Here is a 17970-nt window from a genome sequence, read left to right as displayed (position 1 = left end):
TTTTCATTACTCTTGTATTTGGAACTAGTCATTGTTATGAGGCAGTATTTAAACAAGGACTACTATCAAGTACCAGGAAAATTGGAGATCCAGATAGTTCAAATGGGTATAAAGATTTATTGCAAGCTGAAGTTCTCTACAAGAATCTGAACTACTAATGGCCAAGGGAAATTAGCGGGAGATAAAGAGTAGAAGGAATTCAAGGAGAGCTGGACTTAGATCTCTTGTCGGTGCAAAGGGTCTCATGACTGATGATGCATCTGACCCACTCCATCAGTCTCAACCTGGTCATCTCCTACAACTATTTAACTGGTTTGAGTGGTCTTATTGAAAACAAAGCATGTGTATTTCAAAAAATAAGTACAGCTCTTTTATAATTCCCCTCCCGACAAGGAGGAGACGAGATTGCCCACAATTGCTCCAGACTGTTGTTCCACATGAGGAGACTTCAAGATAGGAGTCTCCAGCAGGTTTAGAACTCTGAGAGATGAGGGAATAGCCATCGTGCTCTATCCACGGTCAGGAACTTTGAAAGGCCGCTAAATTCACATACTATATTTTTCTGTATATGATGCACTTCCCCCCCCCAAAGAGGCTGAAAACTTAGGTGCGACTTATACTCCAAAAGTAGCTTTTCGAAGCTTTTTTCAGCCCTAACGAGGCGCTAGCGAGTGAAGCGATCTTCCACACTTTGCCTGCTCCCTCCGACTCTCAGCTGTGCCTTAGAAGCTTTTTTCTAGCCCTAACAAGGCACTAGTGAGTGAAGCGATCTTTTGTGCTTTGCCTGCTCCCTCCTATTCTCAGCTGTGCTTTAGAAGCTTTTTTCCAGCCCTAACAAGGCGCTAGTGAGTGAAGCGATCTTCCGAGTTTTGCCTGCTTTTCTCATTGCTTCTCTCTCCAAAGATCAGCTGTGCTGTACAAGTTATTTTTTATCCCCAAGCAGGGGATGAAAAGCATGCGCACACACTCAAAATTAGCAAACTAATGTGCTGAAGCTGACCAGACTAAGGACGCTAGCCAGATGAATACCTGATAGGCAGATTTTTTTTCCTATTTTCCTCCCCCAAAACTAAGCTGCGTTTTATACTATGGTATGTCTTATACTCTGAAAAATACGGTACTTCCTTTTCTACTCACTTTCAGAATTGGCTTGTTAACTGCTTTTCAGCTATTAGGAACCTTTGAATTAACATGTTTTACAGCACCAGATGAGTTTCCTTCAATCCTTAGTGAAAGAAGTTTTACCTACAAACTTATTTTATTTCCTTTTGGAATAAACAGCAAAAAGTTGACTAAAACTTTGATTTAAAAAAAATCACAAGTAGATTAACAGTCCACATAAATTTGAAGTAAAGAGTTGGAATTCATTAAAAACAATCCTTCCCATGGGAAAATGCTTTTGTTTTGAAACATAATACATAAAAAATTTAAAATGGGACACTAGAGGGAACTAAAGATTGCAATTAAAGGATAAGAACATCTAAATTTGATTTACAGTTGCAGAATGAAGCAAAATATTTTAATATTGAACATATTAAAGATTTACAAAACAGGCTTGTTTAAAGTTTTGAAGAACTTTATGAGAAGGAATAAAGAAAAAAATGAAAAGAAATCAAACTCAATAACATTATTGGAAGGAAGGAACTATAGATTAAGATTGCTAAAAAGAAAAGGAATTCAAGTTGGTTTATGCTATCAAGGTTAAAATAATGTTACCTCTGGTAACTTTTAATGGACTTTTGCTGACAGGACTAGAACGATGATGCTTGATGGATTTTTTTCTACAATAAGGGATGGGATATCGAAGAACAGATTGTTCTATTTTAAGAGTAATAAGATAAACTAAAATTGCTTTTACTTATGAAGATGAGGAGTCACTTTATATACCTATAGTATTTATATTGTTTTTTGTTGTTAGTTGTGAAGTCGTGTCTGACCCATTGTGACCCCATGGACAACATTCTTCCAGGCCTTCCTGTCCTCTACCATCCTCTGGAGTCCATTTAGACTCATGCCTACTACTTCAGTGACTCCATCCAGCCTCCTCGTTCTCTGTCGTCCCCTTCTTCTTTTGCCCTCAATCTTTCCCAGCATTAGGCTCTTCTCCAGTGAGTCCTTCTTTCTCATTAGGTGGCCAAAGTATTTCAGTTTCATCTTCAGGATCTGGCCTTCTAAAGAGCAGTCAGGGTTGATCTCCTCTAGAACTGACTTGTTTGTTCGCCTTGGAGTCCAAGGGACTCGCAGGAGTCTTCTCCAGCACCAGAGTTCAAAGGCTTCAATTCTTTGGCGCTCAGCCTTTCTTATGGTCCAACCTTCACAGCCACACATTGCAACTGGGAAAACCATAGCTTTGACTATACGCACTTTTGTTGGCAGGGTGATGTCTCTGCTTTTTAGTACGCTGTCTAGATTTGCCATAGCTTTCCTCCCCAGGAGCAAGCATCTTTTAATTTCTTGGCTGCAGTTCCCATCTGCGGTGATCTTGGAGCCCAGGAAAATAAAATCTGTCACTACTTCCATTTCTTCACCATCTACCTGCCAGGAATTGAAAGGGACGGATGCCATGATTTTAGATTTCTTAATGTTGAGTTTCAAGCCAACTTTTGCACTCTCCTCCTTCACCCGCATCAAGAGACTCTTTAGTTCCTCTTTGCTTTCTGCCCTTAGAGTGGTATCATCTGCATATCTGAGGTTGTTGATATTTCTTCCGGCAATCTTAATTCCATTCTTAATTTATATTGTTACTATATGCTTATTTTTTTCTTTTTCTGTTTCTCTGTTTTTCTCCTTTTTCTTTCTTTTCTGAACCTTCTATTGCTTTAATTCTTCTAGTTTTTCAGCTTGCATTAATTTTTACTGTTATAATGATAATCTTTATTCAAATTACTATTTAAAAAAGCAAAACAAATAGCCCTTCCCTTCACGTTTCAAAACATTATGTAATAACTTCTCTAGGACAGCGGTGGGGAACGATGGCCCTTCTCCGATCTGTGAACTTCAACTTCCAAAATTCCTGAGCCAGCATGACTTATGATAATTTTTCACACTTATGACTGTTGTGCAGGGGCGGGTTTCAAAACCTGTTGCTACCAGTTTGCTCGTGGGCGTGCACGTGCTCATGCGCAGAAGTGTCTGGGCAGGTGGGTGGAGCCTCCCACCCCCGCTACCGATTCGCCCGATCCAGGGCGAACCGGTAGCAATCCACCACTGCCGTTACGGCATCTCCATGGTCACATGATAAAAATTCAGATGCTTGGCAACTGACTCATATTTATGACGGTTGCAGTGTCCTGGAGTCATGCAAAATCACCTTGTGCAACCTTCTGACCAGCAAAGTCAATGGGGGAACCTGATTCACTTAAGAATCATGTTATTAACTTAACAACTGCAGTGATTCACTTAACAACTGTGGCCAGAAAGATTGAAAAATGAGGCAAAACTCACTGAACGAATGTCTCACTTAACAACAGAAACGTTGGGCTCCATTGTGATTGAAGTTGAGAACTGCCCATACTCAAATTGTACTTCTACCTTGAGAATCATCCAAGGAAAGTCCTTCTATATTTCAACACCAGCCAGACTTCCCATTTTGTGGAAAAGAGGCTCCACATTTTCAGTTCTCAATGTCACACATGGAGACTGGTAAGTAGAAGAAAGTGGGGAAACAGCTGTGAATTAAAAGGCCAATCCAGGAATCTCTTTTTCCAGCTTGGAGTGTTTAATTGGGGGCATCATGACATTTCCAGATAGGGTTCCTTCTTGCTGTTCTTTTTAATACATTAAAAGGCATAGCCTTCCTTCTCAGGTATCAGAAAGAATACGAGGCAGGAAAGAGCTACACAGCTGTACGTAGGCGTGCGGGGTGGGGAAGAGGGGAAACAAGTGAGAATATATTGCACTACAGTGTTATAATGCAAACTCTTCTTACACACTTGGGTATGATATTGTGAGGCAAAGGGCAGAGTTTCCACCATGCTGCGTGTCTTGCACTTTAGTTGTCGTGATTTATTTATTTATTTATTTATTTACTTATTTATTTATTTATTTATTAGGAAAAAAAAATGCCTCTGGAGATGTGCAGAATGACTTGAGGCTTTCGAAAAAACGGGGAGCAGGCAAAACAGACTGCCCTACATTTGTCTCCTTTTTGGTCCCTATAATTGCCAAATTATAGCAAACGAGATCACAGCACTCAAGAGTTATATGGCAGGAGGAACATAGCAGGGTTATACCTTGTTTCCCCCAAAATAAGACATCCCCTGATAATAAGCCCAATCGGGCTTTTGAGCGCATGGCAATAAGGCCAAGCGCTTATTTTAGGGTTCAGAAAAACATATAAGACAGGGTTTTATTTTCATTGAAACACGGTAGGTTTAACCGTGGCTATGCCATACTTTAATCTCTTTTTAAAAAGTAAATAATTAATAATATGAATATGGAATTCAGGTGATGCCTAGTTTTGAGAGGGTAGGTTTTTTTGTTTTTTGTTTTGTAGAAACACTGCATAAATGCAAAAAGCATCTTTAATTTGTTTTTTACATTTCTGTATCAGTGGATCAAAAAACAATTGGGGAGGATCTGAGAAAGGGTATCTATGGAAAAACAAGGGAAGCAAAAACACACACACTTTTTATGACCCTGTAATCCCTTTTAGAGTTCGGGTGCCTGAATAGAGCTGAGCATTTACTGCCCGGATGCCCTTGCTGACACCTATGTGGAGTTTGTAGCAGATATTTTCTCTTTGCACCCTAGGAGAGAAAAATCTGTGCTATTTAGGATTGAACTCTCAATCTTTCAAGTAGGAGATGCACATCTCCACCACTACATCTCCATGCTGTATACAAACAAACGCGCACACACACAGCAGTGGTGAAATCTGAACCGGTTTACTACCAGTTCACTGGCTGTGCATGTGCGCTGTGCGCGCGCATGCAGTGCGCACCATGCACCAAATGTGAGGTGTCTGTGTGCACACAGTGCATGCCAAAAGGAGGCATGGGGTAAGTAGAACAGCGCATGGGGGGGGGATCAGCTGTGGTGCACAATCTTTTTTTTTTTACTTTAAAAAAAATTTTTTTACAACCTATTCAGCCAAATAGGTTGTAAAAAAATGCTTTTAAAAGTAAAAAAAAAGGCTCTGATGATCGTGCAGCTCAGCTGTGATCGTCAGAGCCTTTTTTTAACCTTTTAAAAGCATTTTTTACCACCTATTCCTACCATTCGGGCAGGAAAAGCAAGCGAGCTGGAAAGAAGCAGCAAATGGGCAAGCGGGTGATTGGGTGGGCGTGGACGGGGCGAGGGGAGGGATTTTTGCTACTGGTTTTCCGAACCACCCGCCGCCATCGCTACCAGATTGGCTGATCCAGTCTGAACTGGGAGCATTTCACCCCTGACACAGAGTATGATGATGTCAGCATGCAATAGTGCAACTCAGATTACCAGTAGCTCCCGCCCTCTGGAACGAACTCCCCCCAGGACTCCGTCAACTTCCGGACCTTCGAACCTTCCGTCGCGAGCTCAAGACTCATTTATTCATCTGTGCAGGACTGGCTTAGTTTTTTAGATTTTAAATTTAGAGGGGTTTTTAAATTGATTTTAACATCTATATTTTTTACTTTTAATTAATTGGGCAGTAGAATAAGTTTTTTAATGATTGTTTTAATTTGTATATTGATGTTTTTATATGCCTGTGAACCGCCCTGAGTCCTTTGGGAGATAGGGCGGTATATAAATTCAAACAATAAATAAATAAATAAATGATGTAAGTATGTAATTGTGGCAATGGCATGATGACTTAATTGCTCACATGTTTGTGTGTTGATGTCATATTGGTTTGTTGTGCATACTGCTGGATCTAAGTCAAATTTCTTTCTCAATTATCACACACACACACACACACACACACACACACCCCTATCTCTAGATTATATATGCAGTTTTAAAAAACATACTGTAGGCAGTTTTAACTTATGACTTTCAAGCAACTTTTTGTCCTTTCCAATGTGAATACTCTTTTCTCTCTTTTGTATACAGAAGCTACTTTTAAACAATTATTATGTCCCAGTATTTCATTCCTCATTATCTATTTCAAACCACATTTGTCAGAAATTGATACCCTTATTTGAAGAACAAGTTAAATACTGTACTTCCTTTAAATTGTCTCTGTACATCTAGTGGAGTATAAAGATTTTATTACACAGATGGAACAGGCACACTACGATTTTTTCATAGGGATTCAATTATCCTGCTGCCTTTGCATGGAATATGCAAATGTATTAATTCAGCTGTGTTACTGCATAGTGTATGCTTCTTATCCAAAAAGCAATAATTGTTTAAAGTTAAATCCTTAGGAAAAAAAGGTTAAAAAAAATTAACACTTCATGTACAAAATCTATTTCTAAAATGATATAGATCTCTGTTTTTTGTTAAATTGAACAAACATGATGCTTCAAGGATATTTTTTATTGAATTGTATCAGAGAGTGATCCCAGGAAAAAAAGACAAATCAGTAAACTATTGCCTTTTAGTGCTAGCCGTTGCCGACTCTAGGGGGCGGTGCTCATCTCCATTTCAAAGCCGAAGAGCCAGCGCTGTCCGAAGACGTCTCCATGGTCATGTGGTCGGCATGACTCAATGCCAAAGGCGCACGGAACGCTGTTACCTTCCTACCAAAGGTGGTCCCTATTTTTCTACTTGCATTTTTTACATGCTTTCGAACTGCTAGGTTGGCAGAAGCTGGGACAAGTAATGGGAGCTCACCCTGTTACATGGCAGCACTAGGGATTTGAACCACTGAACTGCCAACCTTTCGATCGACAAGCTCAGCATCTTAGCCCCTGAGCCACCGTGTCCCTTTTTATTACCTTTTAGATATGTATAAATTAAGCAGTACAATCCTAGATCTTTTATTCATGATTCATGGAGGAAAAGAGTTTACAGATTCTAAGTCAATCTTTTTATTTATTTTTTTATTCCAAACGGAAAAGTTATAGCTTCTTTTTCAACAAAAGATAATCTGGTAGGATTCTTTTCTATGAAATATCCATAGCTGTCACAGGGCCAGCTTCTCTTAATTGCTTTGCTACAAAAGGAATGGAGATTATTGGGCATTTATGAAGAGCATTCCAGGGAACTCTGGGCAGGGAGATGGGTGGCATATAAATTTAATAATTAAATAAAGGTAAAGGAGTCCCTGTAGATTTTACTCCGCTAGTCATTGCTGATTATGGAGTGGTACGGTGGCCTAGAGGTGGAGCTCTCACCTCACAATCAGGTGGCTGTGAGTTCAATCCTAGGTAGAGGCAGATATTTCTCCCTCTGGGCACACTGAGAATATATCTGCTGAATGAAACTCCTCATTGGCAACAGGAAGGGCATCCGGCCATTAAAACACTCTGGTAGCTCTATTCAGTTGCCCAGACTCCACCCCGCAAGGGATTATGGGGTCGTTAAATGACAATGATGATGAGTCATTGCTGATTATAGGGGGCAGTGCTCATTTCCATTCCAAGGCCACCGAGTCAGTGCTGTCCAAAGATATTTCCGTGGTGATGTGGCCAGCATGATGTCACAGATCACTATTACCTTCCTACTTCCCTATTTATCTACTCGCATTTGTATGCTTTCTAACTGCTAGGTTGGCAGGAGCTGGGGCAGAAACCAGAGCTCACCCCATCATATGGAGCTCTGGTCTCAAACCTGGGCTGCCGTCTTTCCAGCTGATAAACCCAGAATCTTAACCACTGAGCCATCGTGTCGCCCCTAATAATTAAATAAATAAAAATGAAACAGTGCTTCCAAACATGCCAATCTGGCTATTTCTGGATGTTGTGGCAGGTCAGGAAGTAAATCTTTTAAAGTAAAAGCCATTGTGGTATTCCAGATAACGGAAGACATGCTTGGAGGAGTAAATGTCTATGGAGATTCTCAGTCGTCATGGTTGTCCCAAAGGTGCTTTTTCCAAAAGGCAGCTGGACTTTGTTTTTTCTTGAAGACGTTTTGCTTCTCATCCAAGAATGGAAGAAGCTTCTTGGATCAGAAGCAAAACTAAGAAAAAAGTAAGAAAATCCAGCTGCCTTTTGGGAAAAAGTACCCTTGGGTTTGGAGGAGTAACTTCCAGAAAAATCGTCAAATGATACGCCCAGGACCTCTGGATTATACATTCCTCTAGATTAGAGGAGAAATGGAATTGCTGGATTATCACTGGTTTATTTTCTTCTTAAATTCTTAAATTTACATGGTGGTACATATCATGAATATGAGATGCCACCCAAAGTCGGCTACGACTAGCAGAGTAAAGATCCACAGGGACTCATTCAACTTGACCTTTTACATATCAAGGATTCCTCTTCCTTTCTTTCAAATGTTGCTTTAGAGCAGGGGTGTCAAACTCAAGGCCCAGGGACTAGATCCAGCCCACGGGGAGCTTAGATCTGGCCCGCGGGCCTGACCTGGAAGCAGTGAAGGACTGGCCAGGGGTGCCTCTGCCAGAGAAAACAGAGCTCGAGACGGCCACGGCCAGCTGTCCTGATCTCCGTTTTCGCTGACAGAAGGTTGCAGGAGGCCATCACAGTCGAAAACAGAGCATGAGAGGGCCGCGGGCGGCCCTCCCGAGCTCCTTTTTCCCTGGCAGAGGGTTGCAGCCAAAAATGGAGTTTGGGAGCCCATTTTCTCTGGCAGAACATTCGGGCCACCACAGGCGTCCCCAACACGAGTGACGTCGAGCTGGCCATGCACACCTTGACCACGCCCCCCCCCGAGGTCAAACACAACCCTGATGCGGCCCTCAATGAAATCGTGTTTGACACCCCTGCTTTAGAGACTCTAGATTCTGGAAGGGGGTTTACAGAGTGTTTATGTGCTATTGGGTGGCTGGGAATATGCCTATTGGTGCATAAAATATTATGTTTAAAGAAGCCATGACGTTCTATGTTTAATCTCATTTTGCTAACGTGAGAGCTTGGTTACTCTGTAATTTGGAATAAATCAGATTTGATATCATTCAGTCCCAGTGATAATTCTGGCAATTTTCTAAAATTTGAGTTTTAGGCTGCTTTTATTCCTTTTTTTTTTTTTTGGAAAAAAAAAGATTCTTAAGAAGCTGCCTTAACTGACAAATTTGAAATTATTCAAAATTCTGACACAAATGAAAAGAGATCTAGACAGACGATCCACAATTATTTTGTGTATTTTGAGTAAACTAAATGTGCACAAGATGCATTTAATTCCAAATGGCATGATTTATATTTTAGGAGCTCTTCTTGTTTTAATTCCTTCTCATTACTAAGGACATTTATTCATTATTCAAAAGCTACCTTTGACAGGGGCATTCTTCAACTCTTTCATCTATAAAACTACAACTGTTAGGAAAAGCAGATTTTATTTTCCACTCTTTCAGCTTTCCAGAGAGCAGTTATGGCACACCTTTTCGGCACCGAATGCCCAAACTGGAACGTGCGTGCGTGCTATATATATGTTTTCTGAGGTTTTCGCGGGTGTTTGTATGTAGGTCTTTGGTTATTCGGGTTTTCTCCCGCGTAAAATTGGAAGTGTCTTGGCGACGTTTCGATGAAGTCTCATTCGTCATCTTCAGGCTTCAGCTTCGTGCTTCTGCTCGAAGAAGCACGAAGCTTTTTGCTCCCAGAAGCATGAAGCCTGAAGATGACGAATGAGACTTCGAAACGCCGCCAAGACACTTCCAATTTTACACGGAGAAAACCCGAATAACTAAAGACCTACATATATATATATATATATATATATATATATATATATATATATATATATATATATATATATATATTTTCTGAGGTTTCATGGTGTTTGTATGTAGGTCTTTGGTTATTCGGGTTTTCTCCCGTGTAAAATTGGAAGTGTCTTGGCGACGTTTCGACGAAGTCTCATTCGTCATCTTCAGGCTTCAGCTTCGTGCTTCTGGGAGCAATGTGTGATTGCAGCTGTTTCTTCCTTTTTAACTGCTAGTGGGGGTTTTGAACTGATTGGGTGGGAGCTTGGCTGTGCTCTGATTGGATGTGGGTTTTTTTGTGCTCTGATTGGCTGGGGGTGTGTCCTGTTTGGGTGGGGGCTTGGTTGTGCTCAAATTAGTCTGAGTTGCAGGGGGATCTGAGCTGGTGAGCTGCACTGCTGCTGTTTGGCTTCGTGTTCGTGGTCGTGCTACATCTTCGTAGTGGGTGTCAGTCCGCTGCATGTATGGATTGGAGGGGTTTGAAATGGCACACATTGCTCCCAGAAGCACGAAGCTGAAGCCTGAAGATGACGAATGAGACTTCGTCGAAACGTCGCCAAGACACTTCCAATTTTACACGGGAGAAAACCCGAATAACCAAAGACCTACATATATATATATATATATATATATATGCTTATATATACTGTTGTGACAAAATAAATAAATAAATAAATAAAAATAAATGTATGCATGCATGCACATTGGAGCACTGGAAACCTTAAGACCAGCTGGCTAGCACACGCATGCCTGTTTTTTGGCTGTTTTTCAGGCCGTTTTTGGCCCGAAAAACAACTTGTTTTTTTAGGTACTCCAGCGCCCGTGAAGACCAGTTGGCCAGCAAGCACATGCGCACTGGAAACCACAAGAGCAGCTTACGACAGCGTGCATACCCACAGACAGGGCTCTGGTTGCCACCTCTGCCACGCGTGCCATAAGTTCATCATCACGGCCATAGAGTATATATTTTGGCTTCCAACTTTCAGAATAACAGAGTTGGAAGGGACCTTGGAGATCTTCTAGTCCAACCCCCTGCTCAAGCAGGAAAATCCTAGTGTTTAACAGTGTACCTTATTTGGTACAAGGGGTTTCAGAATTGAGTTCCTCTCTAGGTTCCCTTTGAAACCCACTGTTTGATGCACTGATACTCAGGAAAGAATTGGGATCTATTTAATCGGTCTGTTCCAAGCCCTGTTGGATCCTGTTGGCTTCCAGAGATAGTTGGTTCTTGAGGCTAGGCTGTGCACTTCAACTGTATTATTAAATGCCACTTGAAATGAGAGGAGCACCAGTCCAGCCTTGGATTGGATTATCCCCATGTGACCTCTCCCTGTTCACAGATCCTAGGATCCCCTGATTTTTCAGAGGAACTTTTAAGAGATGAAATAGCAGAAGAGCTGTGTCCCTGGAAGAAGATGAGCAAATAGAATAGAATAACAGAGCTGGAAGGGTCCTTCTAGTCCAACCCCCTGCCCAGGCAGGAAACCCTACACCAGTTCAGACAAATGGTTATCCAACATCTTCTTAAAAACTTCCAGTGTTGGAGCACTCACAACTTCTGGAGGCAAGTTGTTCCACTGATTAATTACTCTAACTGTCAGGAAATTTCTCCTTAGTTCTACATTGTTTCTCTCCTTGATTAGTTTCCACCCATTGCTTCTTGTCCTACCCTCAGGTGCTTTGGGTAGCTTGACTCCCTCTTCTTTGTGGCAACCCCTGAGATATGGGAACACTGCTATCATGTCACCCCTAGTCCTTCTTTTCATCAAACTAGACATACCCAATTCCAGCAACCATTCTTTATGTTTTAGCCCCCAGTCCCCCAATCATCTTGGTTGCTCTTCTCTGCACTCCTTCTAGAGTCTCAACATCTTTTTTACATCGTGGCGACCAAAACTGAATGTTGTATTCCAAGTGTGATCTTACCAAGGCATTAAATCTAACCGATCATGTGTAAAAGCCTTTATTAAGCTTCCTTTGTGTTGATAAGTGTGGCGAAACTTAATTATTTTCCATTAATCACATCTGTAGATAGTTAGCTAGAAGCTTAGTATCAGATGTTTCAGGTGATCTGGAAAGAGTGGCCAGAGGAACAATCTGCAGGGCTATTGTTCAAGGTATCTGATGAATAAAGTCATTCAGATCTTCTTTGAGCTGGACATTGAGAGAGGATTGATTATTTGGGAAGAACTGTAGCGCCTGTTGGTCCTGATGAAATGGACAAAGTCCTAAGGGCTTTGGCCATCACCACTTGAGTATTAGATCCATGTCCTTCCTGGCTAATCAAGACCTATTGAGACACAATTTATCATTGCTAAATTCACCTTTGTGTGAGGGGTGATCCAGCTTGAACTTGATCTGTCCCTTTTCAAGAAGTCGCTGAGAACCCAAAAGTATTGGACAATTTTTATTCCGACTTCATTCTTCTCTTTTTAGGTAAGGTGAATAATAAGGTAATTGGACAGAGGGCCCTAGAAGAACCAAATTATTTGAACTTTTCTGTCAGGTTTAAAACCAGGATTTAGCTAGCATTGATCGCAATTGTGTGTGCTCTCTGGTGGGGCAGAGATGGAGGCTACATCCACCCTGGATCTCCTGCATTTCTCAATGGTCTTCAAGACATACAGGGAAAGTCCTAGAAGATTTACATGGAAAAACCAAGTTGATACAATTTTTGATTATTTTTCCCATCCATCTGTAGATCACATCATGATTGGCTATAAGCTGAGGGCATATATTGGTCCAGTAGCTGATTTTTTAAAAATATAAACGATGTTGTACTTCAATGGTTAGATGGGCCGGCCATTGGCATTTGAACATAGATCTTTTTAATGTTTATATTTTATTGTGTTTTACTAATCTAAGTGAAATGTTAATATATCTCTTTTGTCCATATATGATATGCCATTTGCTAAACAAACAAACAAACAAATAATTTTTTCCATGATCAGTTTACATTATGGGCTAATTTCAGATGAAAAATCAGCTGAGCTTCTATTTGTATATTTATTTAGTTTGTATGCTCCCTATTCCTGTAGGTTTTGGGCCACTAACAATCAAGATCAGCATGAAATGAAAGCAACTCCTTCAAAAATAATGCATTTATCCATTTTGAGATTCCATCAGATGACAATCGTGTATAAATAGGACTTGGAAGATCTGTTTGATCTGATTTGAAAGTTTTATAATAATATTACAAAATATTACCAGCTTTAGTTCTAATAAAACATTTCTTTAAAAAATCAAAACTGAATTTAAATTACCTTAGAATGATTCTACACAGTTTATTCAAATTAAATTTTTCTTATTTGGCATTCCTGCTTCTGAAACTTGTTAATTTCATTAAATATTCATATTTGTTAATTTCGGAGGAATTTAAGTAGGCCAGAAACAAAATTTTAAAGGAAGTTGAAGAAATACCGGTAGATGAAACTGAAATTAATTATTGCCACATTTGTAGGAATAAGGAGCATCAATATCTTGTTTTTCATTTTAAAATATGAAAATAGGCTTCTTTTATTTTGAAATGTTTTTGTTTTATATCTCAGAAAATATTTCCTGAGAACTGAAGGCAATTTTAGGACTGTTAGAAATGCCTTCCAAGAGATTGCGGCATTAATCCATTCAGCTGCGGCTCATCTTCTTACTCCCATATTTTGGCTAAAATCCACAGGATTCTTAACATAAATTTAAATAAATTTTGCAAGTAAAGAATGTGAATATGCTTGACTATTCTTATTTATTATCTGATTTGCATAGTGTCAACTTCAAAGTGAGTCTCAGGGATTTATATCCATAAAAAAGAAAAGAAAATCTGTTGTAATGGCTTGTTTATGTATTATGATCTTCTATGTTTGAATTAGGGTTTCCCTCCCCCAACAGAATAGCAAATTATACAAATAATTAGCATCAAAACCAATTATATTTTTCCATCTTTCCTATTACCTTCTCCTATTGGTGTCTTATAATTATCGCTCTGTTGTTTGTATGTACACTGAGAGATTACGCACTGGAGACAAATTCCTGGTGTGTCCAATCACACTTGGCCAATAAAAGAATATTCTATTCTACAATACATACTGTATATTTCAGATATAAGTATATCTAAAACTAATGTATCTCCTGCTTAAATTGTTTCTGATTATTTTTATGATTCATCACACAGTCAACCCAGATGTTCAGACTGCATTTGGCATTTTTATCTACCTGTTGAGTCTTTCTCAAGGACCTAGGCAGATGTGGACATTTGATATATTGTTGCAGGTGAAAGACAATACGCAAGAAAGATACTTAAAGGAATGGAAAAAATGGATTGACTATATTCAACGTAGATATCAGACTAAGAGTTATCAGACTGTTTTTGAATGATTATGATGTATTATTTTTGATTGTTTTCGGGGGAAGTTAGGAATTGATGATTGTAGGGGTATAATTAAGTTGGGACGAAAATTTTTTAGCATATGTTTGTTTTATTTTTAACTATACCTTGTGCTCGTTCCGGGAAGTCGGGGGGGGGAGGGGAGGGGGGAGGAGAGGTGGGGGGAAAGGGGGAAAAAATTTTCTGTAAAACTTTTTGAATAAAAAAAAAAGATATATTGTTGCAGGATGTAAACTGTTCTGAGTAAAGCTGCCTTTGGCAATTGACTGACGGTGATTTTGTCATTTATTATTATCTATCAATCTCTTGTCCTCTCCACCATCATCAAGCCAGAAAGGGCAAGAATGTGAAAAAAAGCATGTCTACCTTAAAGCCAAGACCTTGCTTTGTTCCACCATAACTGATCAGAGACATTCTGTGGTCAGAAGGTGGTAGCTCTCGTTTACTCTTGTTCCCCTGATCTTGATGTTTCCATCTCCATGACAGAAGCCGTGTCTTGTGCTACATGCCCTCTTCATGTGTGCATGATCCAATACATATGCCAAATGGTCGGGATCGTTCGACACTGCTTTTACTGTTGTTGCCCTCCATGTAGGCAGAAGGCAGGATACACCCTCAATACACCTTCAAAACTAGGAACCGATTCTCCTTGAATTTGCCTTGTCTCTTCTTTTAGAACCATTTCAACTGATGGCCATGGACACATCCAAGTACAGTGAATTTCCCATTCTAACTCCTCACTGAAGGGAGGAAATATTTACTTGATCTTGAAAAATTTCAAAATTTAGAATTCTTTAATTGGCCAAGTGTGATAGGACACACAAGGAATTTGTCTTCGGTGCATAAGCTTTCAGTGTACATAAGAAAATACATTCATCAAGAATCATAAGATATAGGACCTAGTGATAGTCATAGGATACTAAATCAGCAATCAAAATCAAACTAGGAAACAAAATAAAACAATATCATCGTAAAGATACAAGCAACAAGGTAATAGTCATAAGTAGAAGGAGATAGGTAATAGGAAAGATGAGAAGAATAATAGTAATACAGTCTTAGTAAATAGTTTGACAGAGTTGTGGGAATCTCCTCAATATTTGGTTTCAGTTGATTTTTGACATTTTGAGAGGAAAAGAAAAACTGATCACATTCTCTACTCCCCCAAAACCAGATCTCTTCTCACTTTCAATTCCATCCCTCAAAACATTTTGGCTCCCCATGGCTTATACTTTTCCCAAGGGTTTTTGGAATGGGGAATGAATGCCTACAAGTCAGGGTTGACTCCTGGCAACTATAGGTAGTCCTCGTCTTAGGATCGCAATTGAGCTCAAAGTTTCTGTTGGTAAAAAAAAAAATTTTGTTAAGTGAATGTTGCCCTTTTTATAACCTTTGTTGCCACAGTTTAAGCAAATCATTGCAGTCGTTAAGTTAGTAACACGGTTGTTAAGTGAATCTGGCTTCCTCGTTGACTTTGCGTGTCAGATGACCCTGGGACACTGCGATCATCATCAATACATGCCAGTTGCCAAGCAACCAATCACATGAAAAATGATCATAAATCACATTTTTTCAATGCCTTTGTAATTTTAAACAGACACTAGCCAAATGGTTGTAAATCAAGGACTACCTGTATTGGATAACTCCCTGCAGTCTTCTTGGCAAGATTTTTCCTGAAGTGATTTGCCCTTGCCTCATTCCTAAGGCTGGGAGTGACTGGACCATGGTCACCTGGTTCAGGGGTTCTAACCTTGGCAACTTAAAGACTTGTAGACTTCAACTCCCAGAATTCCTCAGCCAGCTTTGCTGACTGAGGAATTCTGGGTGTTGAAGTCCACAAGTCTTTAAGTTGCCAAGGTTGGAGACCCCTGACCTGGTCGGCTTTGTACCTATGGAAGGATTCAAACTCAGGATCTTCTGGTGCCTTAATCACTGCAATATATATAAAATTTCCCATTTCTGGAGGTCTTTAAGAAGAATCCATTGATTGATTGATTGATTGATTTTGTTGCAATTGCAGAGGGTTGAACTAGATGATCCTTGAAGACCCTCCCAATTCCATGATTATTTCCTTAAAGCCCAGGCAAAGACCATTCTAAATCCAATATTTCCCTTCAGTGGGATCTGTGCAAGATAATAGAGAATAACAATTGCTGCATTTTCTCCCTTTTGATTCTCCATATTTCCTTCTAGCTAGCCATAGCCTTTTCCTGTTTCTCTTCCTCCAACATCAAATAATGCTGAAATTCTAAAAAGAAGGCTCCCAATTTCGGTAAGAAAAAAGAGACCCAAGAGCTAGATTGAAATCTGGCACACACAAGATTTTAAAGATTTGCAAAAAAAAAAAACCAAAACTGTTTATCTTTGTTTGACAGCCATTTCATTGCCTGTGTTCACTCAACACAGTTAAACTTGCCGACTGGACTAACCCATTTCTGACCATCCTTTTCACACTGAATCCATAACAAACCAAACTGGTTGAGCCTATAATCCCAATGCAAGGACCGAAAGATGCATCCTTTCCAAAATCACAGCCACAACCAGCTAGTACCGTGTGTCTGAGGAACACATCATACCACCATCCTGAACCTAATTTAGATAATGCCACAAGCTTCCCTCTGAATTTGCAGAACTAGATTATGAAAATCTGTGGAGATTTAGAAACCCCAGCAAATCATCTTGCTAACGATGTGGAGGGACACTTTGCTGAGTGAGGGAATACAGGTGGGAAAAAACCCCACCCAACCCCCAGGAAGATTCAGGCTGCAGCATTATTGTTGTTGTTGTTGTTGGAATTTGGAGACCAGATTTCCACATCTCAGAAATGATGCCAATGGATGCAGCCAATGTCTCTTTAAGTCTCACCCAAAGCATACATATCTGACACCTGCCAAGCTTGCATTTTCGGAGGAAAAGTCGACCTCAACTCTGCACTTTTCGATTTTAAAGACAGTTACAAATGTCTCAGCTTTGAGCCCTTTCTTTCTTTTCTTTCTTCCCCCCCCCCCCCAAGCGCCGTTTGAGTGCGAGGAAAGATTGCAAAGTTATTCACCCCGTCCTTCCTCTCCGCCCCCCTCCCCACTTTAAAGCTAGCAAGGAACTCCCTTAAACGCCCACCAGGAATGGGCGAAGAAGGCTGCGGGCTGCTCTTGCAAAGCGATCCTATGCAGGCTTTGCCAAGGAACACACAATCTAAGTCAGTATCACCGAGGGGTTATTATTGTGGGAAAGCCCCGTCGCAGAAAGCCGGCAAATCTGGCAACTGTAAAGAGGTAGCAGGTGCGGAGCCAGGACACGCGTCTCACTGGTGGGTGGTGGTGGTGGTTTTTTTTTTTTCTTACTTACATGTCTTTGGCGGGCAAATTTTTCCCTTCCACTATTCGGATAAACAAGGAGCTCCTTTTAGCCATGGCTCACTCGCGCGCTGCCTGCGAAGAAGGACCGCCAGAATGAAACCTTAACGCCGGGTTGCCATAATCGGACTCGACTGGGTTGATGACGCCCAACGTGATGAAGAGACTTAACAAGAAGAAGAACAAGAACTAAATAATCGGAACGGGACCCGAAACAGAGAACTGAACGACCGCTAACTCGGCGCCTTCCCGCATTTCCACGCAACCTTGCCTGCCTCAGCTCGCGCTCTCTCTCTCTCTCTATATATATATATGGGGGTATATAGGAAAGGCGCACTCGTGCTCGGTTTTTTGGGGTTTTTTTTTTACCGCTCGGCCAATCGGAAAGCGAAGAGAGGGAGAAGGAGGCGTGGTCGCGAGGAGACTGTCAGCTGTGATTGGAGGAGAGGCGCCCCCGCTGTCCGGAGGAGCCCTTTTCACGCTTCCCAATTGTGACT

General features: G+C 40.6%; 1 protein-coding gene across 3 annotated transcripts in view; it reads right to left on the bottom strand.

The window, feature by feature from the left end:
• The window catches only part of LOC131188794 (ras GTPase-activating protein 4-like), a 90896-nt gene extending 73138 nt beyond the window's left edge, over positions 1-17758 (bottom strand). For all 3 annotated transcript variants that reach the window (XM_058164354.1, XM_058164353.1, XM_058164355.1), the window contains exon 1: positions 17466-17758. In XM_058164354.1, coding sequence (XP_058020337.1) covers positions 17466-17530 — 65 coding nt within the window. In that variant the 5' untranslated portion in view covers positions 17531-17758. The remainder of the gene's footprint in view (positions 1-17465) is intronic.
• Between the last annotated feature and the right edge of the window lie 212 nt (positions 17759-17970).

This window comes from Ahaetulla prasina, chromosome 1, assembly GCF_028640845.1.
Source record: "Ahaetulla prasina isolate Xishuangbanna chromosome 1, ASM2864084v1, whole genome shotgun sequence".
NCBI lineage: Eukaryota > Metazoa > Chordata > Lepidosauria > Squamata > Colubridae > Ahaetulla > Ahaetulla prasina.
The sequence above is the reverse complement of the archived record's forward strand: the minus strand, read 5'-3'. Positions and strand labels throughout refer to the sequence as shown.